The sequence below is a fragment of the Phaenicophaeus curvirostris genome, chromosome 20, assembly GCF_032191515.1.
Source record: "Phaenicophaeus curvirostris isolate KB17595 chromosome 20, BPBGC_Pcur_1.0, whole genome shotgun sequence".
Taxonomy (NCBI): domain Eukaryota; kingdom Metazoa; phylum Chordata; class Aves; order Cuculiformes; family Cuculidae; genus Phaenicophaeus; species Phaenicophaeus curvirostris.
In genome coordinates, this window is record NC_091411.1 from 686,271 (window position 1) to 710,486 (window position 24,216).

Genomic DNA, 24,216 nt, shown 5'->3' on the forward strand with positions numbered 1-24,216 from the left:
TCACAGACCTGGGCTTGGGCTGGGGTTCCAAGAACCAAGTACTCACAAGAAAACCTTTCCAAGACATGCAGAGCTTCTGTGGTGCTGGGGGAGCGGCACCAGGGAACCAAGACGGGCTGGGGGAGCTGACACAGCAGACTGTTGTGAAGAATTAAAAATAAGAAAGCAATTTAAGTAACCTTTGCAAAACATTAGGAAGAAACAGATGAGCTTTTCTCAGAATGTTTATGTCAGTGCCATTTTCCAGGTGATACAGGAGTCTGAGACCAGCAGTTGTTCTCAAAGGCTGAGAGTGCTGAACAACCTGACACTCAGCTTTAAAGGGCACAGACAGTAAAGTCTCCCTTTGTAAAGATTCGGCTTCCCAGGAAGAATCAGGTAGAAAAGAAATCAGGCTCGGCTACAAGACAAGTGTGCTTGGGAAAGGAGTGATTTATTCTTTTCTGCTTCCTTTCACTCTTTATAAAATGGGTTGTTAATCAGGCCAATCATAAGGCAAAAAAATTATAACAGCCCCCCCTCCCACCCTGTGCCATTCGCAGGGGCGAGTCTGTTAAGACTGGTGCAGAACTGCAACAACAGAATTCTGGGGAGTATTTCCATACATTTCACTTTCCTAAGAAACCCCATTGTTCCCTCCACAGGGTAGAGCTTGGACACCAGATGCTTAGTCCCTAGCCAAGTGCAGGGCCGCGGTCTCACACGCCAGCAGGGCCCATGCAGCCTCACGGGATGCGGTTGGGGGTTTATTTGTTTTTTTTTCTTCTTTTCATCTCTAGTTTTAACCTTCAGCCCAAGCTCAGTTCCTCAGTAACACCAACCTGCTCCACAAACAAAATCACTGAAGCTGTTGCCTCCCACATTGCAACAGCATTTTCCTCCTTCGCTGTTATGTCAAAGAAAACAAACATCGTAGGGGTAAATCAGATGAGCAAAGGCTGTAGCTGCTGGGTTTCACTGCACACGCAAGTGAGAAACTCAATCCCAGCATTACCAGTACAGGTGAACTGAAGGAATAAGTATATTCTGCACAAACTTCTCCTGTCCCACAAACCCCAGGGTCCCACTGATGGCAGAAAAAGGTGCATTGAAATACCATGTAAAACATTTTCATTTCCATAAGCCATTGTTAGGCATGGAACGATAAATATTTTTTATAAGACTCAAATACTGGTCCCAAGGGCAACTTCTGATGCCATCAAACAGAACTGAGCAGCATCAAACAAAAAACACTTTACAAATCAAAGGTTACGAACACTGCAAAATATACACATACACTCCTCAGCCATGGCAAATTAACTGTTACCATCAGATTCAATGCGTTCCATTTAGCAGCTCCTGATTTGGAAGGGGCTGCTCCCCGTGGGTGCTGCCACGCACCTGAGGACCTCCTGCCACTCCCCTTGGTGTGTGGGGAGAGGACGTTTGGGTGAGAATAACCTCTAAGAAATTGGAGCCAGCACACTCCTGGGAACCCCTGCAAATGCAGGACTGGCTGATCTACAAAATCAAAAGGAAAAGTGCTACAGAAAGTTGACTCCCACATTCATGGTTTAAAATCTATTTGCACATATAAAAACGACAGATCCCAGGGCTCCCAGAAGATTCTTAAAGCCTGGGTCTGCTTTGTCTTCAAGCAGCTGCAGTAGAATCCACTGATTCTACTGGGACCGCGACCTGCTCTAAGACATACAGCTGTCTGCTTTCACAGCTCCTAATGGGAACAATTCTACCCAAAGTACTCCCAAGGAAAACAAAAAATGGAAAATATCTCCACAGTCCAAAATATAATGAACAACAGGAACTGTGCTGTACAGCGATGAGCTTGGTTTTGAGCCAACAAACCCCTCACCACGCAATATCTGGACAGACAGAACAGAAAGAGGCTTACTGCAAATCACACCTTGTGCTCACGAGCTTTCTCAGTGCCCGAGCTCAGGAGGCAGCGTTCAGTTAATACCTGAGTCTACCCATGGCAAGGAACAAATCAAATGCACATGTAGTTTCACCTGCATTTCACATTATCTCCTGCATTCTCCTGCAGGCAAGTTGAAAAACTGCAACACTTCTACAAAATTCTATGCCGCTGAGCCAAACCAGCAGCAAATTCTCTCCCCACATTCATTCCAACGGCCTGAAGAGACCGTTCAAAGTGCTCTGTAAACCCAACGCCGTACTGCAGCGGCTTTGCTGCCCCTTCCCTCAGCCAGCGCAACACAGCACGGCTCAACAACTTGGAATGGGATCAGAGGCCCAGGAACAATGCTGACAGCTTTGCTTCTACCTGGGACAAGGTCACAGTTATTTGTGTATTCCATTCACCACCTGGAACACACTTTTCCAAAGGAACGGCGCTGTAACCAAGTGTTTCAGTGGATCCAGAATAAGCCAGAAACCTGTGCGCTCGTTCCTTTTCTCCAGGACAATCCTGTAGTGTAAGATAACTCGCTGCATTCCTGGTATTTAATGAGCATTGAGTAAGACTGCCATAAGAGAGTTCTAGTCCACCAGACCCCCAGGAATGCCATGGTCCACGCTACGATTCCTCTCTGAACCTCATCACCAATACCAGGAAAACCAGCTTAGCTGGGTACAGTTCATCCATCCCAGAGCTAGGGATGAGGTTTAAGACTGATGTGACTTCTCCAAACCAAAGGTTTTGTTTGTTTGTTTTAAGCCAAAAAAAAAGGTGCAATATCGCATCTCTCCTCAAACCCTGAATGGTAAAGTGACTTGCAGACACAAACACCACCACTGGGAGGTGTCAGCACACCCTGGTTATGCTGGCACCCAGATAGGGAGCGGATGAGCTTCTGTGTTAAACACGTATTTGTCGAGGTTGATTAAGTCTATGTCGTCGGAAAACAGCAGGAACATGTACTTGAGCGTTTCCCCAAGGAAGAAGCTTTCCATCTTATCTCGTGGCTCTGGATTCCTGGGATTCTGGACATTGTTAATGGAAGTGTAACCACCCGTAGGAACCTGTGCCAAAAAAAAAGCATAAGTTTTGTACATTTTGATAATCAAAAATAATTTATTTCCCCCTTTTAGCACCCAGAGGCACTTGCAGAAATTAAGTGCCAAGAAACAGAGCAGCATGGCTTTCATTTCAGACTTGTTTTCCATTTATCTATAAAACTTCAGTTATAGAAAAAATTCTCTTTGTATTTTAAAAGAAACCTGAAGAATAAACTCAAGCCAAAAGTCCATTTTTGCTGAATCTCAAGAGATGTTCTCACCAAGGTTCCTGGGTGAACATACAGAAAAGAACCAGTGCAACTCCGGGATTTGGTCCAAGTGCCATAACTGTTCCTTAAGAACAGACCAGGAATATTGAAGGACTGCTGGCATCCAGGCCAAACATTTACAGTGATCAGTGACGTCCCCATGAGCACCACAGTCAACGGACGCAACCCTCCCTGTTAAAGCATTAACCAAAGGGCTCTTCCAACCCAGCCCGGTCCTTCTCAGCTTCTCGATTCTAAAAAAGATCACAGCAGAGATTCTAACAGCTTCCAAGAACACCTAGAGACACTTTGGCAGTCTGCATGCAGTTCCTGCGTGGTGTACGTTAATCACTGCAACACAAGTTCTTTCCCTGACAGTGTCAACCTCTGCATCTCCAGATGGAAGGCTCTGCATAAATGTAATTTTATTATGTATTCTTATTAATTTCCCCCTAGGTATCTGATGACTTTTCAAAGACAGCGGGTTTCCAAACACCTTTTTGGAAAGCAAGCGATTAAAGTCCCAACAGAATAACGTTATTACAAGCTGGCCTTACCCGTGTGTATTTATTGAAGTTCTGCAAGATTTCCCAGCCCCAGTCCTGGTATTTCTTATCCCCGGTGAATCTGTACATATAAAAAAGGCTTTCTACAGTTTCTGGTCGCAGTAAGTTGTGCCTGTCTGCAGGCTGCAAGATTAAAAAATAGGAGAGTATGATTCAGACAGGGGAATTCTCCAAGGACACGTGCAAGAAGAAAAATAGTGCTTCCCATCTCCATCCACCCCAAAGAGTTTGTCATGCATAACTCGGCTTCTAAGCACAGAGCTGTAATTAAAACCACAGGCCAGGGTACACCTAGAAAGCAAGGCAGTGAAACAACCTACTGCTCCACCACAGAGCACATCACTGGTACCCTGAGGGGAGTTTCAACAGCACAACAGAGAGAAGAAATGGGATCATAAGCCAGGCCAGCCAGCTGTTCACCTTGATCTCCACATCTTTGTGGCCCTTCTGTGCATGAAGGTTGAAATGTACAATCTCCGGACTCAGGCCTGTCTCTACTTGAGCGTACATCTGGTAACAGGTTTCTATAAGGGCTTCGGCCAGTTTCATGTGATCAGCAGTCAATCCATTGTGAGCTCCCAGCGCCAGAGTACCAGGCAAAAAGCAAACCAAGTGATCCTGCAAGACAAGACAGCTCTTACTGAGGAGAAATTCACACAGCAAACAGGAATTCCCAAGCGTTGGCCTCTCAGTGTCTCTGTGTGTGGCGGGGTGCAGGTTTTTTTTCCTTCCTCTTCTTCAAAACCCATTTCAGGTACCCAAAACTTGAGGGTAACTTGTTAACATCAAATGTGATACAGCACAAGGCCAGCAGCATTACTGGCTCTGGAGAAAGGAATACATCAGCTGGAGATGTTCATCGCTGAAATATCCACCTTAGCATTACTGTAACAGAGATCCTCAGATCCACAGACACAGCTGGAACACACCAAGGAGTGTGCAAGCACATTTCTGCCTGAAGGCCTTGCTTGCAGCTTTGTTATCTGGGGTAGTAAAAAGCTCAGCCCTCAGTCTGTAGAGCACAAAAGATGCAAGAGCACCATTTTCCTAGAGAGGCTGGGATACAGCTGGCTCCCATTCCCACCACCAGCTCTCCCAGACTTACTCTCCTGTTCCCAGCCAGCACCCTGAAAAAAACCCACCTCTGGTTCTTGGGGGTGGATGAGGAACAGGGGCACCTGAGGGTGACTGTGTGAAGAGCATTCCTGTTTGTTTTCCCAAGACAAACCAGCAGCAACAGAAGGACTGCAAGGACATTGTTTTCTTAGCTTTGACTTGCTCCAACAGTTTGTTGAGGGACAAGAGGGGCACAGTTACTAAAAGAACTGAGCAACATTTGTAATCAAGATTAATTTAGTTAACTTTCCAAGAAAGCTCAAAGTCAGTGGAAGAACACATCAGAAAACAGATTGCATAAAACACCCAGGAGTCGACTCCAGCAAAATTCAATGTGCAGAGCCAGACTGATTGTCCTCCTGCAGGGGCTCAGCCACTGCCAACATCGTGAAGGTAAGAATCACTGAGTGATGCCACATAGGGAATTTCAAATTACACTGACCGTTCAGAATGACAGCTCAGGTCCTACCACCCAAAACCACAGTAAAAACGCCCTGGTGCATAAGCAGCAGCTGAATGGACCTGTAAAAGCTTTGTCCAGTCCGAAAGGAAATATTTGAGGGGGACGAAACTCAACAGATACACAGGAGATGACCATCCCTCTTTTCCCAGCTAGCAGGGTAAGAGAGCGGTCCAGCCTCTCACCCAGTAACTGATTAAACACCACATTTCTGACTTGCTGAACAGAAGCCAGTGTACCGATACATGCAGAAACCTAAGCAAAATCCATCTGTCTGGATTCAATTCTATCCTGTCTTGTGATGGGGAAGCCCCCTCTCCCCAAATCCCACACTCTAGTCTCACTCCCAGCAGGTTGCGAGCTTTTGGGAAATTCAGATGCAAGAAGCACATGAGGAAACACAGAACCACAAATCTCAAATGCTACATCGAGAAACCAAACAAGTTTCAGAGCAGTAGTGGCTGCCCCGTCCCTGGAGGTGTTCAAGGCCAGATTGGATGGGGCTTGGAGCAACCTGATCCAGTGGGAGGTGTCCCTGCCTGTGGCACAGGGTTGGGACTGGATGGGCTTTGAGGTCTCTTCCAACCCAAACCATATCATGATTCTATGAAGTTCAAGTATTCACTAAAGCTCATGTCAGGTATTGAACAAGCATGTGTAAGGCTACACATATATTAATAATACATCACTCATCTGAAAAACAAGACACACACAAAAGCCAAGGATTGCATGTGGTCTTTAACTGAAAGATCTCAAAATGCCCATTAAAGGGTGTGAATGCACAAATCATGAGCAGGTAGTTAAGCTCATTCAATTTTCCCTCCAGCAAACAGCAGACTAATTTACTCACTAACTGTATGTGTAAACCAAAAACAAATACCACAATGTATAGAACCCTCCAAAATGATCACATTTGTTTTTAGATCCAGTAACACAGGATTAAGTCACCTGCTTTTTCTGAGGGAAACTCTGAAAAGCCAGGTGTGCAAGTGTCCAAGTGTATTTTTTAATTATGGAAAATAAACAATCCATAAAATAAGAATCATGGAATCACATGGATTGGGTTGGAAGAGACCTCAAAACCCATCCAGTTCCAACCCCACTGCCATGCGCAGGGACACCTCCCATTGGATTAGCTAGAACTGCCTCAACAGTTTCAGACACTGGAATTTTATAACCAAGACAGAAAGAAAGAGAAAGAAAATTTGAGTCCAGCACCACAATGTCCCACCTCACAGGAACACCAGTGGATTTACTGTTATCACACAAACTGCAGGCTCCTGGTTTGCAGACATGACCGTTGACTACAAGCCAGTCACTCAGCACCGGCCAGACAGCCTTGGCTTTTGCTTTCTGTTGGGTTTTTTATTGGTTTGTTTTTTCTTTGTTTGGAGAGGAAAGGGGGAAAGTGGGCACCGAAGCTTTGCATTTGCCTGTCCATATGGCTGAGGGGGCCTGGGGATTTGAGGGCTTAGGTTTTTTTCAGTAGTGTTTTTTCTGCTCCCTTTTGTTGTTTTTTCACATGCAGTTGTACTCCTTACCATCTTGGCACTAAAGTGGCCATGAGCAAGCTCTCCTACAAAAGTAAGCTGCTTGGGCTGGGATCTCTGAATAAGATGCTTTTTCACTCCCTCGATAGCTCTCATGTAGTCTTCCAACAGTCTGTGAATTAAAACCATTCCCATTAGCTCACAAACATGCAGACAGAACACATTTATCACAGCTGATGTTCAGCACAACCCTCTTGGAGACTGTTATTTCAGGCTAAGGAACAATATTTAACCAAATATAAGAACTGGCAAAACCCCTCACTGTCACCATCAACCAGACACTATTGTTTACTACCACCATGTAGTGATATTGGGTTTGCTCTTCAAGTAAACCTTAGACTTAAATACTAAAGAAAACATTACCCCAGGTGTTTCTGGGCAGTGACACGATTTTATTTCAGGAATCCTTGGAAGTACAAGAATTGAAATCACAGAAAATCTGGGCTGAGAAGGACCTCTTGGAGGTCTCCACTTCAGCCTGCTCTGAAGCAGATTCAATTTGATCAGGCTACCTGAGGGCTTGTCCGAGCTATTTTTCAGTATCTCCATCCGAGATGGAGATTCAATGTCTTTGAGCCATCTTTTTCCAATGTCTGGCCGCTCATTGTGAAAAATCGTTCCACAGTATTTAACTGGAAATTTCCCTTTGTTTTAAAGTGGTTTTATGTGGAAAAAAACCCTGCTGAATAATTCCATGTTGAGACTCACAAAATGCAATCATGGCCCAAAGACAATGGTTCTCCACTTACAGGGAGGTATGGCTTGGAAAACACAGGGATGCAAGCTTCCTTTGTGGAGGTGCATCCGTTCCAGTCTAAAGCAATGCTTTGAAGGGGCACGCTGCCACTCTGCATGCATTAAAACCCTCAACATGAACAAGCCCGGCAGAATTTTATCTTGTTTTGGAGGAAATCTTTTCTATCATCTCTTAATTCCTCTCCTCATTGCAAACATTCTCTTCTACTTATCCAGGGCCAAATAAGAGACCTAAAGTCAAGTTCAGACAAACATCAAACTTCAGTCTCTTCTTCTTTCTAAGAAAAGTCATTCCTTATAGACTACATCGCTCACCTCACCTATCCCGTAGTACTCACCTTTCCCTCACAAGCCCAGAGAAAACATTTCATTCCACCAGTGTAGCCCGTACCCTCAGTATTTTGGGTGTGTCAAGTTATGCTCCACTGCAAAGACTCAATTCCCTTCTCCTGTCTGTAACGCTCCTCACACCTGATGTGCTCAGGGAAAAAATCTCTCTGAGGAAGAGAAGTTTTGAGCCTGAGCCTAACTTTTGTGTGGTTTTTACATCCTACCCAGCTCCCTCTCGCTCACTCAGCTTGCTGGTAAAACCAGTGACACCTTCAGCTGACTGCTGGGCACACACATCGTTTTCCTTCAAGCAGCAAACTACAACAGAAGTTTTTACAGCTCATAATTCTTATGTCAATATGAGAAGAACAAAGAACTTACTCATTTTCTTTCTTCCCCCCCTGAATCCACTGCTTGAGCAGATACTCGTAGTAGCTGTCAGCCCTGGCTCCCAGAGTGTAGACCCCAAGGTGGGTGAACTGCCCACTGTTGGTGTTGATGAACATGGGCACCAGGCCATCGTTTTTCCCTGAGAGGGTGTGAACTTGCTTCATCACTTCATCCACAGCTTTCTAAAAGAAAGCAAAGAGCAGACACAGATTCCAGGTATAAATGATAAACAAACCTGTGGCATGTAACTTCAGGCATATAACAATTTTTAACCACCCTTCCTCAAATCAGTGCCAGAAGTACCAATTTCAGTGCATGCAATACATTAAGTCCAGGATTTCAAACTTTCTGACCCTCCAAACTTGATGTTCTGGGTACGTTTAAGTATTTTCACTGCCTACAACTGCCTGAAAGGAGGCTGTGGCAAGATGGGTGTTGGTCTCTTCTCTGAAATGACACCTGATATGATGAGAGGGAACGGCCTCAAGCTGCACCAGGGCAGGCATCAAGGAAAATCTCTTCACCGAAAGGGTTCTCCGGCACCGGCAGAGGCTGCTCAGGGAGGTGGTGGAGTCCCCGTCTCCAGAGGTTTTTAAAAGATGGGCAGATGAAGTGTTCAGGGATCTGGTTTAGCAGTGGACAGGCCTCAATCTCAAAGGTCTTTTCCAACCAAGTGATTCTATGATTCTCTGATCATTGCTACTTCCTTCCCTTGAAGCAAGTCCACTCGAAAGCCAGTGCTGTGGCATGGGACAATGACCTGACTGACTTGTGTTTGCTCAAATTCCAGCTCAAATCACAACTATATGAGCCACGCAGTAGCTAAAACTTCTTTAAAGAACTGCACGCTCAAATCTTCAACTGTCGATCCAGGTTAAAATAATAAAAAACATCACCAATAAAAAAAAAAGACAGTGGAAATATTCCTTTCTCTGGAATTATTTCACCCCACTGTTCCTTATGCCGTGCCCAGCTGTCAGGCCCTGAGCTGGTGAGCCACAATGGATGGCAACACCACAGTTTTCTTCTTTGCATTTAGATAATTGCATCAAGAAACCACATGTGGAACTTCAGCAACGGCCCCCTGTTCTTCTCAGTATCTTTTCAAAATCTGATAACCCAGCATCAAACAAAAATGTCACTGATACAAACAACGGATCTGGGGGAGGTGGGGTTTGGGTCGATTTTGTTATGGTTTGGGTTTGCTGTTTGTTGTGAGTTGTTTATTTTTTTTTTCCAATCAAAAACTGCTTCTGAGACAGAAAAATAATTCATCTCCACTGCTTCTTTTTGGTATTTAATAATTGGAATTATTTTTGTTTCTTTTCCTTTCCTCATCTGCAGCAACATTGAGTGTACTCTCAGCAAGTTTCCTGATGAAAACAAGCTGAGTCCAAGTGCAAGGTCCTGCACCTGGGTTGGGGCAATCTGTGGTTTCAATACAGGCTGGCAGACAACGCGACTGCAGAGGACAACTTGGGGAGCTGATCAATAAGAAGCTTGACATGAGCTGGCAACTTGCACTCGCAGCCCAGAAAGTCAACAGTGTCCCGGGCTGCATCAAAAGACGCATGGCCAGCAGGGCAAGGGAGGGGATTCTGCCTCTCTACACTGCTCTCATGAGACACCCCCTGAAGTCCTGTGTACAGTTCTGGAATCCCCAACGTAAGAAGGATAGGAAACTGTTGAAAAAGGCCCAGAGGAGGCCACAGAGATGATCCAAGCGCTGGAGCACCTCTGCTGTGAGGACAAGCTGAGAGAGTTGGGGTTGTTCAGCCTGGAGAAGAGAAGGCTCTGAGGACACCTTATTTCAGCCTTCCAGTACCTGAAGGGGGCCTTTGAAAAAGCTGGGGAGAGGCTTTTTACAAGGGCATGCGATGACAGGATGTGGGGGGATGGCTTTAAATTGGAAGGATGAAGATTTAGATTAGACATTAGGAAGAAATTCTTCGTGATGAGGGTGGGGAGGCACTGGCCTAGGTTGTCCAGAGAAGCCGTGGCTGCCTTATCCCTGGAGATGTTCAAGGCCAGGTTGGATGGGGCTTTGAGCAACCTGATCGAGTGGGAGGCGTCCCTGTACATCGCAGGGGGATGGAACTGGATGATCTCTGAGGTCCCTTCCAACTCAAACTATCCTGCGATTCTACGATTAACCATCCCTCAGAGACCCTAGAGACCCCAGGTACTGATGGAGAGCCAGCACTGGTGCTGCACACAGGTGGAAAAAAAAGAGTATAACATCAGCTGGTTCTTCCATACCTGGAATTTCTCATCTCCAGTGAGACGAGAGAGCTCCCTGAACTCCAGCTGAATGCTGGTCACCTCTGCCACGGTGCTGTCAGATGTCCAGCGAGGTGGATGCGCAGTGCCCCGGCCAATGTTGACATCGGAATATGGGATCTTGGAGGGGGTCTTGAAGGCTGGCATGAGCCTGTTCCCAATGTCTTTCTAAAGAGAACCCAAGAGCACATTGAAAACAACAAAGCAAAAATTAAATACACACACACTTCCCTTTTGATTTTCTTTCACCAAGCAGACAGAAAATGAGAGAACAGCAGCTTAGTTTTAGATAAACTAAAAAGGGTCATGGATTTATTCCCAGTGATGACCACAGTGTTTCTCCGTGTCTCTAGCTTTGCACACCTTGTTCGAGTCTGCAGTCCCTGTGCAACGTGATGTGAAGTCAGTGACTGCACCTCCCTGATCTAAAGAGGTGGCTGATGCTGTAAGGGCACAGAGGACAACTGTCATTCTTTTCCAGCCATTTATTTCCCCTTTTATTGCATAAACTTTACCCTGGTGAGCTCTGCATTGACAGAAGAATGGGCACAGAACACTTGACAGAACACAGCAGGGTGCTGAGGTTGTCTGAGAGCAAACAGCAGTGTTGGCCTCAAAGATTTAATATCAATCTCTTTCCCACCACTCTGAATATGGAACTGTTAAAACCTGGCAACGTTTAACTGTCTGATGAACCCTCCCTCAGCTTTGTCCAACATGGACACGTCACCCAGTTCCATTCGTAAGAGGAGCCACTCACAGCTTTTTCCAGGAAGAGGCTGTCTCCAGAGAGATGGTAGGTGCTCAGCAAACCCCCCAGGATACGAATAGTGCTCTCAAAGAGGTTCACATCCACATTTTTATCAAATACCAACTCGTTTACTACCCATTTTCTTGCTTCTTCAAACTCTGCAAAGTATAAAAAGTACTTCAGTTATGAACTTGGGCCATGTCCCAACAACCAGAGACATTGGTATTTCATAGATCCATGACAGTTACTTGTATCTGTCCACAGAGGTAAGACGATAGGTGGAAAATTGAAATGAAGAGCATATGCTGGGAGATGTTTGATTGCCATCAGCTTCATTCTTACTCAGCACGCACCAATGGATGCACAAAGACAGAAACATCCAGCAAAATAAAAAGTTCCCCATGGTCTACAAAAAGAAGAAATTGAGGAATTCTTTATTAGAACAGTCCAGAAAAGATCTTTCAGAGCCCATCCCTTGGACTTGTCAGACAACAACTTACACTTACACAGGAGTCTTCTTTTTTAATTAAATCTTTTCAGACCAAAGCCGTTATCCACCACGATAACAGACAGCATTTCCGTTAATAGCCTGCAAGTGTCCCAAGGAGACACCTCCTACCTCAGCAGCACACACACAAAGCCCTAACAGGCTGCAATTCTTCCCCAGAAACAAAGTTGATAGCTTATCACACCACTAATTCAAAAGGAATGTAAAAAAACCCACTTTATACTCAAGTCAGCTCCGCAGCAGCATCAGTGACTGCTCTGGCACAGGGTCTCACTCCACAGTGCACGTGTGTAGGCTGAACCCTCCCTGCCAGAGGCAGGAGCTACTCCAGACACTCTCTCACACCTGCCCAAAATTTCTGGTGGTGAACAGAACAACCTGTTTCCCAGAAAGGGAAGGTATTCCACAGATCAACTCTGTAGCAAAAGGAAGCCTCTGTCCTCACAGTAAAAAACATCCTGGCTGTTGGCTAGACTGAGAGGAAGCACAGAACCATCTACTGTCAGGTGAAACAACAGGAAAGGCAGCTCCTCTGCCGCAGAGGCATTCACATCCACCAGCTCATGAGAACAACCAGCAACCTCACACAAAGCCTTCATTTCTACAGCGTTTGTTATGCAGAGGAAACCCCAGGAGCTTTCTAACGCAATCAGCGAAAGAACCCCTACCAAATACGAAGGAGCCTTCACCAAGAACCCACCTCAATCATCAGGCATTCCTTTTAAAAGTTCACAATTAAATATTTATGAAAAAAAAGAAAAAGCAATACACTGTCAACTTGATGGAACTTCAAGAGCACCTGCTCAGGCCTCGAGTACAAACACATGTTAATGACTGAATATTTTACACAGCCTCCAACAGCAGAAGAGACACAACCACGGGAGACTTGCACTGTTTACTATCCCCTTCCCAGCAGCTCCATTCTTTTTAGCTCAACACAAAACACCGCTCCACGCATGAGTTCAGAAGGTGCTACCAAGGTTAAACATGTACAGTTCCAGAAATTCCTAAATGCCACTAAAACAAATGCTGCACCACAAAAAAAAAAAAAACACAAAAAAAAAAAACACAAAAAAACCCAAAAAACAACAAACCACCAAACAAAAACTCTGCAATATTTGAGTAAGTGAGGTTTTTGCAGCAGAACTGCAGTATTTTTGGCTTTGCTTTTAAAATCGGTTTGAAAGTTTTCTAACACAGTCACTTCCAGAAAAACTGTGAAAACACACGCCCAACAAAGCAGGTCAGGGAGCTGGCATCAAACATTCCCTTCTCCATCCATCAGTTCCTTACAGATACCTGCTCAAATCCAGATGGGAAATATCAGTGTTAGGTGCAACAGAGGGGAAGCCATATGAGGAGCAGCTGAAGTCACTTGGTGTTCAGCCTGGAGAAAATGAGACTGACGGGGCACCTCATAGCACTTTACTGCTTCCTTACAAAGGGAGGAGGAGGAGCACGCACTGATCTCTTCTCTCTGGCAACCAATGATACAACCCAAGAGAAGGCAGGGGAGGGTTAGGTTGGACATTAGGAGAAGGTTCACCCAGAAGGTGGAGCACTGGAACAGCTCCCCAGGGAAGCAGTCACAGCACGAAGCTTAATAATATTCCAGAAGCATCTGGCCAACACCCTGAGCCCTACGGTGTGAATGTTGGGGGTGTCCTGTGCAGGGACAGGAGCTGGACCCAATGATCCTTGTGGATCCCTTCCAACTCAGGTCATCCTGTGATAAAACACAGCCAGGATGTTCTCAGGCTGATGACCCAAGATTGACAGGCAGAGAGCACTAGGGATTTAGGACAGACACAAAAACCAAGAGGTTCTGCAATGCGTCTATTCTATTCCAAGAAAAATGATGTCCTTTAATAGCGTTGGCGGGGAGATTATTTTCACCCATACTGTTTATGTATGTGTATGTGTTTATCCTCACAGGAAAACTAAACTTACTGGCCTTACGTAGTAAGTGTTCCCCTCAAAGAACTCTGACCAGCTGGTTTGTATGTTTAATTATCTTGTCATATAAATCTGTCCTGTATCAAGAGATAATATGCAGACAATCTCCAGACATGACACTTAGTTGTCTGGCAAGATGTAACCATCTTAGGTCAAGAGATAACCTGAAAGAAGTCTCCAGAATACTCCTGGCTGAATTCTGGCTGAATACTCCAAAAAGAAAAAAAAAAAAAAGAGCATTCTTAAAAGATTTATTTGGTTCTTTGTCTGAAACTAGTATATATACCCATCGCTTTTGTAAGATGTTATGCCTTTTTTAGAAGGGCATCCAATTCAGCACTGAATTGTAAAATAAAAATATAATTGCCTTTGCTTCGAAGAATTTGTCCTTTTCAATATTTTACCAGTGAATGAGCATTTCTCACGTTCCTGAACAGAATATAAGGAAGTGTTTTAGAGGGAAATAAATGGAGGAGGAAAAAAAATTACCTTTTTTTAGGCCTAAAATCCACATGGTGTCCAAGGCGTCAATCAATGTAAGCCCAAGCCCAAACCACTCGCTGTAGGACTTGGATAAAGGCTTCAGCTCATCGTGGCCCCAGGCAAACTCCTTGTACCCCTTCCAGGCATGGTGGAAAGCTTCAATCACAGCCATTTGACGGTCGTTTAGGGGCACTGCAAAAGGACAACAGCACCTGGCTTACGACTTCTGCACAGCAGCTGTGCAGGGATACCCAACACCATTTTGCTGCATTCTCACTACTCTTGTAAAAAGCCCCTTCCCAGCTTTCCTGGAGCCCCTTTCAGTGCTGGAATCTGCTCTAAGGCCTCCCCAGAACCTTCTCTTCTCCAGGCTGAACAACCCCAACTCTCTCAGCCTGTCCTCACATGGGAGATGCTTCAGTCCTCACATCATCTTCATGGCCTCCTCTGGACCAGTCTCAACAGCTCCATGTCCTTCTTATGTTGGGGATTCCAGAACTGAACACAAGACTCCAGCAGGCATCATTAACTCTACTATTTACCTGGTTCTTTCTGGTCCTCGGCTTCCACAGAGGAAGGTTTTTCTGATTCCTTTACTTTATTAGATGGAGGTTCAGTGTTTTGGTCAGGTTCTATCACTGCTCCTCGCCAGCTGCAAATACAAGGGATTGTAATTAAGACTAAACTCGATCACAGAAAGTCATGAAAATGAACAAGACTTATATCTGCATTTCCTTTTTCTCACAATACTTTGATGAAACGGGAGCTGGATTTTGTACCAAGGATCAAAATAACTGTTGTCCCTTAGATGATTTCTCTGTTCAAAGACAGTGATATATACAAGAGAAACTCTACCGTATTAAGAAATGTGTCTTACAGGCTTCTGGAATTTCCTTAAATATTTTGGCACTGGAATTTAATAAATGACTTCTAAAAAGCATTAAAACATCTGAGAACGCTGCATTAAAAGCATTCTGCTATTTACTGGTTCTGAAATGATCACAGGAGCCACTAACCCTGACTGGCGCCACACAAGTGATGATCATCAGAAAACACAAACAAGCACACAAGGCCCAGCCACTTCTTCACCACCAGGGTTTCAAAGCCCCCCTGTTGCCACAGGTGCATAAATGAGTTTGTACGGGTTTTTACTAAGAGTGTCCTGAAGGAGAAGTCTTTCAGAATGAACTTCAAGTCAAGTTTGTATCAAGACCAAACAATCTCGGCCATGCTGTTTGATACATCAGTCTGGTGCTTCAGGCCAAGGCGAGAGGGCTTTAATGTCAGTAAAGCTGATAACCTACAGATATCCCATCATTCCACTCCTTACCTCCAATCCTTAAACTCTTAACTAGTCCTCACTACAACTTCATTGCTCTCCTCAAATTTCCTCTTCCCACCCATTTAACTGTACAAACTATAACATCCATCCCTGGAGGTGTTCAAGGCCAGGCTGGATGGAGCTTGGAGCAACCTGATCCAGTGGGAGGTGTCCCTGTCCACAGCAGGGAAGTGGAACTGAGTGGGCTCTGAGGTCCCTTCCAACCCAAACCATTCTCTGACTCTATGATTCTATGGCAGAATTGCAGGACTAAAATATATCAGGTCATTCTGAGAGATTTCAGACAACATCAGCAGGCAAAATGCTGCCGCAGGCACAGTTCTGATGCTGCAATCAGCTCTGCCGCACCAGGCCTAAAGAAGACATAACCATATAAAACCCAAGCCTCATATTCCAGATTAAGAACCTCTGCTGAACTGGTAGCAGTCTTTTCTGTATGCAAGTTACATCCCTTCTGTTGTTCCCAAATCAAAATATTTCAATTAACAATATCTTAAGGAATAATTCAGTACAAATAAAATCCTGGTAGCACAGACCCTCTACAGGTCTGTGATGCAAACAGTAAAACCAGAAAAGCTGCACATTCACTGAAATTAAATCTGCTGAGCCACACCAGCTGCTGCCAGGCCAGAGCTGGGAACAAAGGTCTGCAAGGAAGGAAATCAACCTCAGGAACAGACAACAAAAAGCCCTTACAATTTTCGCTCCAGCATCCCATGGACTGTGGCGGGGTCAAGAGGAGAGCACTCTAATGTGCTGGGAACACTTCTACCTGATAACAGTTTTCTCAGTTTTCTCTTCTTTATCAGCCTGGACTGGCTCATCTACAGCCTTGCTGGAATCCTGCCGGGGCTTCAGCCTCCGTGGTGGCTTGATCTGAAGGTTGGAAGGGCCGCGCCGGACAGGAGGTGGTTTTGGAGGCTTCTGAGAAAATAAAGAAAAATAAAATATGCTTGGTATGTTGAAGAGTTGGTAAAATTCCATATCATAAACAAACAGCATTCCCTTATTAAACATAACCTCACATAACTCCTGCTCTGGTATCATATCAGCATCAAAGCTCTGCCCTGAACAAAAAGACTGTGAAAGACCTTGGATTTTTGTTCAGTTTAAATTTTTGGTAAAATTATCCAGTTCTTAGGTTTCCGTGGATAAATTACTTTTAACCTCCCTCTACTGCTACCAGGTATTAATTTAAAAAAAGGCCCTGCCAAAGGACCGCAGAGCTGTTTGATTCCATTTTACAAAGCACAGTAAATTTTTACTAGAATTTCGAAAAGCACACAAACAAAAAAAACCCCACTGAGCGCCAGCACTGGGGAACAGCAAGAATTACTGATCAGTAGCACAGACATATTTATGCATAATGGTTTAATATAAACATTTCATATTCATTAAGTGGAAATGCCAGAACTCATGAGGCAAATACATAAACAGCAGCACAGGAACCAGTGTTCCTCTACTCCGCTAATCCACTCAGTTCCTGTGCTTTCCCCTTACTTCCCCCCAAACGCAGCTCTGCAACACCACTGCCAGCTGATCTGTTTGCTGTCATTTTTTTGAGAAAATGACAGAAATAAGTCCAGAAAAGCTCTCCCCATGCAGTGAGACACTGGCTCCTGCTCCACTGTGACTCTGTCCAGCCTCCTCAATGCCTGGAGTACTCCAAGCCCAAATAAATTAATCCCAGCAGGACAGCAACACCTCAAGTCAGTGGTCACTGTGACCTGAAGCCCCAGCACTCCGAGGCATGCCAGGGAGTAAGGAATAGTACACTCCACACTTCAATAAAAAAGGTAAAGCCAAGAAATCCTACACCAAAGCCCTTCCCAGAGAGGAGAGCATCCGACCCAGAGCAGATTTACACTGCAGCTTACAGCTCCTTTCCCCTCAACATCTCTTGGAACCCAGCACTATCTGCCGCTTCTACAAACCCTCTGGTAGCTTTAGAAAATTCATTTCTTCCCACAATACCTGCGGGGAAAGCTCTGGGTAGTCTCCGAGGTTGGCATCAGCTTTCTGGGGTGCTGGCAGAACAGCTGGATTTGCCAGCTTTGGTCCAGGAGCTTCTGCTTCTGCTCTTGGATCATCCAGAGCTTTGCTTGTCAGACCTGGACACAGAACACAGCTCAGCACAGCAATCAGCAACTTCAGCTCCACATTGAGACTGATAAAAGTTTGCTGTGCTCACACATCTGATGCACCTCCAAGAAGTGTTTCCATGCACAAAACAGATAAACACACACACAAACTGTTAGATTCAATGTGTTGCCTGATATTAACATTCACAGAATCACAGAATAACCAGGTTGGAAGAGACCCACCGGATCATCGAGTCCAACCATTCCCATCAAACACTAAACCATATCCTTCAGCACCTCATCCACCCGTGCCTTAAACACCTCCAGGGAAGGTGACTCAACCACCTCCATGGGCAGCCTCTGCCACTGCCCAAGGACCCTTTCTGTAAAGAATTTTTTCCTAACGTCTAGCCTAAACCTCCCCTGGCGGAGCTTGAGGCCATTCCCTCTCGTCCTGTCCCCTGTCACGTGGAAGAAGAGGCCAGCACCCTCCTCTCTACAGCCTCCTTTCAGGTAGCTGTAGAGAGCAATGAGGTCTCCCCTCAGCCTCCTCTTCTCCAGGCTAAACACCCCCAGCTCTCTCAGCCGCTCCTCATAAGGCCTGTTCTCCAGCCCCTTCACCAGCTTTGTTGCTCTTCTCTGGACTCGTTCCAGAGCCTCAACATCCTTCTTATGGTGAGGGGCCCAGAACTGAACACAGGATTCAAGGAGCGGTCTCACCAGTGCCGAGTCCAGAGGGAGGATAACCTCCCTGGACCTGCTGGTCACGCCGTTTCTGATCCAAGCCAAGATGCCATTGGCCTTCTTGGCCACCTGGGCACACTGCTGGCTCATATTCAGTCGCTGTCAACCAACACCCCCAGGGCCCTCTCCTCCAGGAAGCTTTCTAGACAGACTTCTCCCAGTCTGTAGCACTGCATAGGGTTGTTGTGCCCCAAGTGCAGGACCCACCATTTGGCCTCCTTAAACCTCATGCCATTGGTCTCAGCCCAGCGGTCCAGCCTGTTCAGATCCCTTTGCAGAGCCTCCCTACCCTCCAGCAGATCCACACTTCCACCCAGCTTAGTGTCGTCCGCAAACTTGCTAAGGGTGCACTCGATGCCTTCATCCAGATCATTGATGAAGACATTGAACAGGGCTGGACCCAGCACCGAGCCCTGGGGAACCCCACTTGTCACTGGCCTCCAGCTGCATTTCACACCGTTTCCCACCACTCTCTGGGCCCGGCCAGCCAACCAGTTTTCCCCCCAGGACAGTGTGCGCCTGTCCAGGCCAGAGGTGGCAGTTTCTCAAGCAGAACGCTGTGAGAAACTGTGTCAAAGGCTTTGCTGAAGTCCAGGAAGATACATCCACAGCCTTTCCCTCATCCAGCAGCCGAGTCACTTTGTCATAGAAGGCGATCAGGTTAGTCTGGCAAGACCTGCCTTTTGTGAACCCATGTTGACTGGGCCTGATCACCCGGTTCTCTTGCATGTGCTTCATGATAGCACTCAAGATCACCTGCTCCATGACTTTCCCTGGCACTGAGGTCAGACTGACAGGCCTGTAGTTCCCTGGGTCCTCCCTGCGGCCCTTTTTGTAGATGGGCACAACATCAGCCAGCCTCCAGTCCAGTGGGACTTCCCCAGTCTTCCAGGACTGTTGGAAGATGATGGAAAGGGGTTTGGCCAGCACACCCGCCAGCTCCTTCAGTACCCTAGGGTGAATCCCATCTGGCCCCATAGACATGTGGCTGTCCAGTCGGGCTAGCAAGGCTCTGACCACCTACTCTTGGATCACGGGAGCCTCATTATGCTCCTCTAGCTCCTGGGTTAGTACACAGACGGAACGACCCTCCTTACAACTAAAGACTGAGGCAAAGAAGGCATTAAGTACCTCAGCCTTTTCCTCATCCCCTGTCACTGTTGTTCCTTCTGTGTCCAATAGGGACTGTATGGTCTCCCTAGTCCGCCTTTTATTATTTATATATTTGTAGAAAGATTTTTTGTTATCTTTCACTGACTTGGCCAATCCAATTTCTAGCTGAGCCTTAGCCCTTCTGATTTTTTCCCTACACAATCTCACTTCCCTCCTGTAGTCCACCCAAGAGGCCTGTCCCTTCTTCCAGAGCCCATAAACATTTCTCTTCTTCTTGATATCACTCAAGATCTCTCTATTCAACCAAGCTGGCTTTCTCCCCTGCCGGCTTTTTTTCCGCACCATGGGGATGGCTTTCTCCTGAGCTGCTAGGGCCACCCTTTTGAAGAGCTCCCAGCCCTCCTGGGCTCCCTTGCCCTTGAGTACTGTCTCCCATGAGACTTCGCCAACCAGCCTTCTGAAGAGATCAAAGTCTGCCCTCTGGAAATTTAATGCTACTGTCTTGCTAACCACCCTCTTCACTTCACCTAGAACAGAAAATTTTATCATCTCATGGTCGCTTAGCCCTAGGCGTCCACCTACCGCCACATCCCCCACAAGGCCTTCTCTGTTCACCAACAGCAGGTCCAGGAGGGCACCCCCCCTTGTTGGTTCATTCACCAGCTGTGCGAGGAAGTTGTCTCCCACGCACTCCAGGAACCTCCTAGACTGCTTCCTTTCTGCTGTGTTGTACACCCAGCAGATATCAGGCAGATTGAAGTCTCCCACAAGAACGAGAGGCATCGATTTAGAGATTAACCCCAGCTGTTTATAGAAGAGCTCATCAGCTGCTCCCTAACATGTAAGGAAGCTGCCAAGAGGCACATGCTCCATTCTATTTTCTATGATTTTAGCTTCTCAGTACAGGCAGTAAGGTAATATCACAGGTAAACGTGCCTTTGTATTCTCAAAAAGCTTGGAATTTCTAGTCTGATGGACAATCAAGAGAGTATTATCTTATTATACTGTTTAGGTTTGGGTTACCAATATCCACACACAAATGTAATTAAAAAACCATTCATAGACTCCAAATCTTGATCAACTAAACCAAAACGTTGCTCCAGTCAAGATAAACAATGCAATGGCCTATGACAAATATTTCTGATTAAGCAGAAATGAGTCACTGGAACATGACACAAAAAAACAGGTCACAGCTGGGCTGTAATGGATACACCCAGCCACTCTCTGTAACAACCACCACTAGTTCTCAGAACTAGAGGGGAAACTGATATGAGATCTTAGAGAGAAATGTTTTGCTGTGAGGGTGAGGTGGCCCTGACCCAGGTTGCCCAGGGAAGTGGTGGCTGCCCCATCCCTGGAGGTGCTCAAGACCAGGTTGGATGGGGCTTGGAGCGACCTAATCCAGTGAGAGGTGTCCCTGCACGTGGCAGTGGGGTGGAATTTGATGAACTCTGAGGTCCTGTCCAGCTCAAACCATTCCACGATTCTATGACACCAAACACCTACTTTTCCACGGTTCCTCAATGCTCGTGTAGGAAATTACTCCGCAGACCGCCAAGAAGGCAAAGAGGAAGAGAATCACACTCCGCTGCAGTCGGGACAGCTGCTTCCATTTCTTTAGAAGAGAAAATAAGTAAGATAAAATAGAGGAAGATTATTTAGCACGACACTAGGAGCTTACCCAGACAAAAACAAACTCTTATCGGTTCATTCTAAGCAAGAAACACAAAATTGAAAAGTTTAATTTTATCCTTCATTCCAGCTGCAGACACCCATTGCTTACTTTCTTCACTGATAGAGAAAATAGCAATACGACACACTGGCCCACTGCACAGCAGGCTAAGAGAGGGCTCAGAGAGAGCACAGAGCCGCTCGCTGCCAGAACCTCGGAGCCTGTCAGGAGCTCAGATTCCCAGTGAGCATCCTGCGCAGCCTCCACCGACCGACCTGCACGTCTGCCCAGATAAGCCAAAGGCCCATTCCCTCCCTGCTGCCTGGGGAGGCACTGCGGAGCACACGTGCAAAACATCAACTAGAAAAAAGTTGTAGGAAAACTGAAACCGTTACTGCAGTAGAGAAGAAAGGCTCAAAAATGAGAAAAGCCAGGCAGAGAGACGTGGAGCTGCCACCTGGAGCAGGTCCTGCCACCACCCCGCTGCAATGTGAGAACAAAGCAAGCCAACACAACAACCGACAGGACAAAACCACAATGTTTTCAAGTTTAGTCCTGAGTAAAAATGCATTTTTAAAAGTGAAGTCTATAAAACAAAACTACTAAAGGTCAGACAGCAAATGCTCCATCAGTCTGAGTGAGAGGTTTCCTCCACCTGGAAAGTGAGCACTTGGAGTTAAACATTAACTGCTGAATTACCAGTTTGTTTGTTTTCCAACAGTAATATCAAAATTCACCAGAGCTGCATTTTGCTCCCAGCGACTGGGCTTTGGCACACAGAGAGGATGCTACCAGTCTGGTGCTACACTGAGGAACAACCTGCAGCATCCTACAAACACCTCCACATGCCACAACACTTCCCACTGCCTCACCCCCTTCATCACAACCAGAGGCTGTTGACGTTCCAGTGAAGAACCATCAATGCCCTCACACAGCTGAGCTACCCAGCACACAGTTCTGATTCTCCTCCCACACCGCCATCAGCGCAGAAATCCTGCACATCTCTACCCGCACAGCCAACTGGCTCATCACCCCCCAGTTGCAGATGTGTTTGAAACCAGCTCCACGTTCCCTCAGGGCAGGGTGGGAATACAGACACTGCCTGTGGTTTCTTGGTGTGAATCACAGAATCACCAGGTTGGAAAAGACCCGCCGGATCATGGAGTCCAACCATTCCTATCAGTCACTAAACCATGTCCCTCAGCACCTCATCCACCCGTCCCTTAAACACCTCCAGGGAAGGTGACTCAACCACCTCCCTGGGTATGGGTTGGAATGAAGCACAAAGATACATAAGGGCATTCCTCATCACCTTACTTTTTCTTGCTGATAAAGGAAGGATTAAAGGAAAGATGAAACTCCTTGTGCCCTATCCCCACATACCCCTAGCTGCTAAAAGAGAGAAGCTGCCACACTGTGTCCCTAAACAAGTCTGCTCACCTGTATAGCCTCCAGAGGTGGCCAGAACTCCTCTCGTCCAAGACTCCCACCCTTGGTAAAGCCGCCTGCCCACTCCCTACACCCACACAGGCAGGAAAGTTGCTTTCACACAGCTCTGCAGGAGACCTCTCTTTTCAAACTCAGCCTTCGCAAAGAAAACAGCGCCGTTCCCATTAACCTTCCAGGGCAGGGGAAGCGGCTCCCCTTTCGAGCCCTACAACCAAGGGCAAAAGTGCCAAGAGCAAACCTCACCTCTCCCCCGGGCAGACAGCGCAGCCTTGCCTCCAGACGCCCGATAATCATAGAATCATAGAATCACCACGTTGGAAAAGACCCACTGGATCATCGAATCCAACCATTCCTGTCAAACACTAAACCATGTCCCTCAGCACCTCATCTACCCGTCCCTTAAACCCCTCCAGGGAAGGTGACTCAACCCCCTCCCTGGGCAGCCTCTGCCACTGCCCAATGACCCTTTCCGTGAAAAATTTCTTCCTAATGTTCAGCCTAAACCTCCCCTGGTGGAGCTTGAGGCCATTCCCTCTCGTCCTGTCCCCTGTCACTTGGGAGAAGAGCCCAGCTCCCTCCTCTCCACAACCTCCTTTCAGGGAGTTGGAGAGAGCAAGAAGGGCTCGGGCCTTGACAGGGGCCCCGCTCCCCCCCGGCCCCAATGCCCGCCTCCCGCGCTCACCCGCCAGCAGGAGCGCCGTCTCCAGGCCTTGCTGTTGTCGTAGCCGCCAACCCCAGCCGCCTCGTCCGGGCTGAGGGTGACGGAGATGAAGTCCCGGCGGGGCGGCGGGGCGGCGGCGGCCGAGTACATGGCGGCACCTCAGGGGCCGCGGCCCGACCGCCCGCCGGCCGCCATCACTGCGGCGCGCGGCAGCCGCTTCCGGGAGCCGCTTCCGGGAGCCGCTCTGCCCCCGCGCTTCCGGGTCTCGGTGGTGCCTCTGGCAGTGGCGGAGGCTCCCGTCGCTCCTGCGTTTCGGGGCCGGGCGCGCCCCGGCTCTGCTGGAAAAAATCATCAGATTGTGAAATCAGGAAATTATAAGGCCAACCGAGTCCTGGGCTGCATCTAGAGCAGTTCGACCAGCAGGGCAGGGACGGGATTCTGCCCCTCTGCAGAGCCCTGCCCCACCTGGAGCCCCGCGTCCAGTTCTGAGTCCTCAGCACAGGAGGGACGCGGAGCTGTTGGAGCGAGTCCAGAGGAGACCACAGAGATGATCCGAGGGCTGGAGCACCTCCTGTACGAGGAGAATCTGAAAGAGCTGGGGTTGTTCAGCCAGGAGAAGAGAAGGCTGCAGGGAGACCTTAGAGCAGCTTCCAGTATGGAAAGGGGCTCCAGGAAAGCTGGGGAGGGGCTCTGGATCAGGGAGTGCAGGGATAGCATGAGTGGAACAGTTTTGAACTGCGTGAGGTCAGGTGACATCTTAGGAAGAAATGTTTTGCTGTGA

The 24,216-nt window shown here is 47.0% G+C and overlaps 1 protein-coding gene across 1 annotated transcript; it reads right to left on the reverse strand.

Annotated features, from left to right (window-relative positions):
* Nucleotides 1-414: 414 nt before the first annotated feature.
* MAN1B1 (mannosidase alpha class 1B member 1) lies at nucleotides 415-23,623 on the reverse strand. Its single transcript, XM_069873091.1, has 13 exons — nucleotides 23,457-23,623; nucleotides 21,160-21,268; nucleotides 17,690-17,826; nucleotides 16,488-16,639; nucleotides 14,916-15,025; nucleotides 14,380-14,565; nucleotides 11,436-11,584; nucleotides 10,655-10,843; nucleotides 8,387-8,577; nucleotides 6,911-7,031; nucleotides 4,214-4,411; nucleotides 3,785-3,916; nucleotides 415-2,982 (listed from the first exon to the last, which is right to left on the reverse strand). Exons 1-13 carry the CDS (start codon nucleotides 23,583-23,585, stop codon nucleotides 2,779-2,781), a joined length of 2,007 nt encoding a protein of 668 aa, XP_069729192.1. The 5' UTR covers nucleotides 23,586-23,623; the 3' UTR covers nucleotides 415-2,778.
* Nucleotides 23,624-24,216: the final 593 nt, after the last annotated feature.

Bases quoted from the DNA above. Each gene is read 5' to 3' on its own strand.
- MAN1B1 (XM_069873091.1), bottom strand. From the start codon at position 23,585: ATGTACTCGGCCGCCGCCGCCCCGCCGCCCCGCCGGGACTTCATCTCC. The intron at 16,640-17,689 runs GTATTGTGGGAA...TTATTTTCTCAG, and splicing joins ACCCAGAGCTTTCCCCGCAG to AAGCCTCCAAAACCACCTCC. The intron at 10,844-11,435 runs GTGAGTGGCTCC...GGTTCTCTTTAG, and splicing joins GCCTCTTCCTGGAAAAAGCT to AAAGACATTGGGAACAGGCT.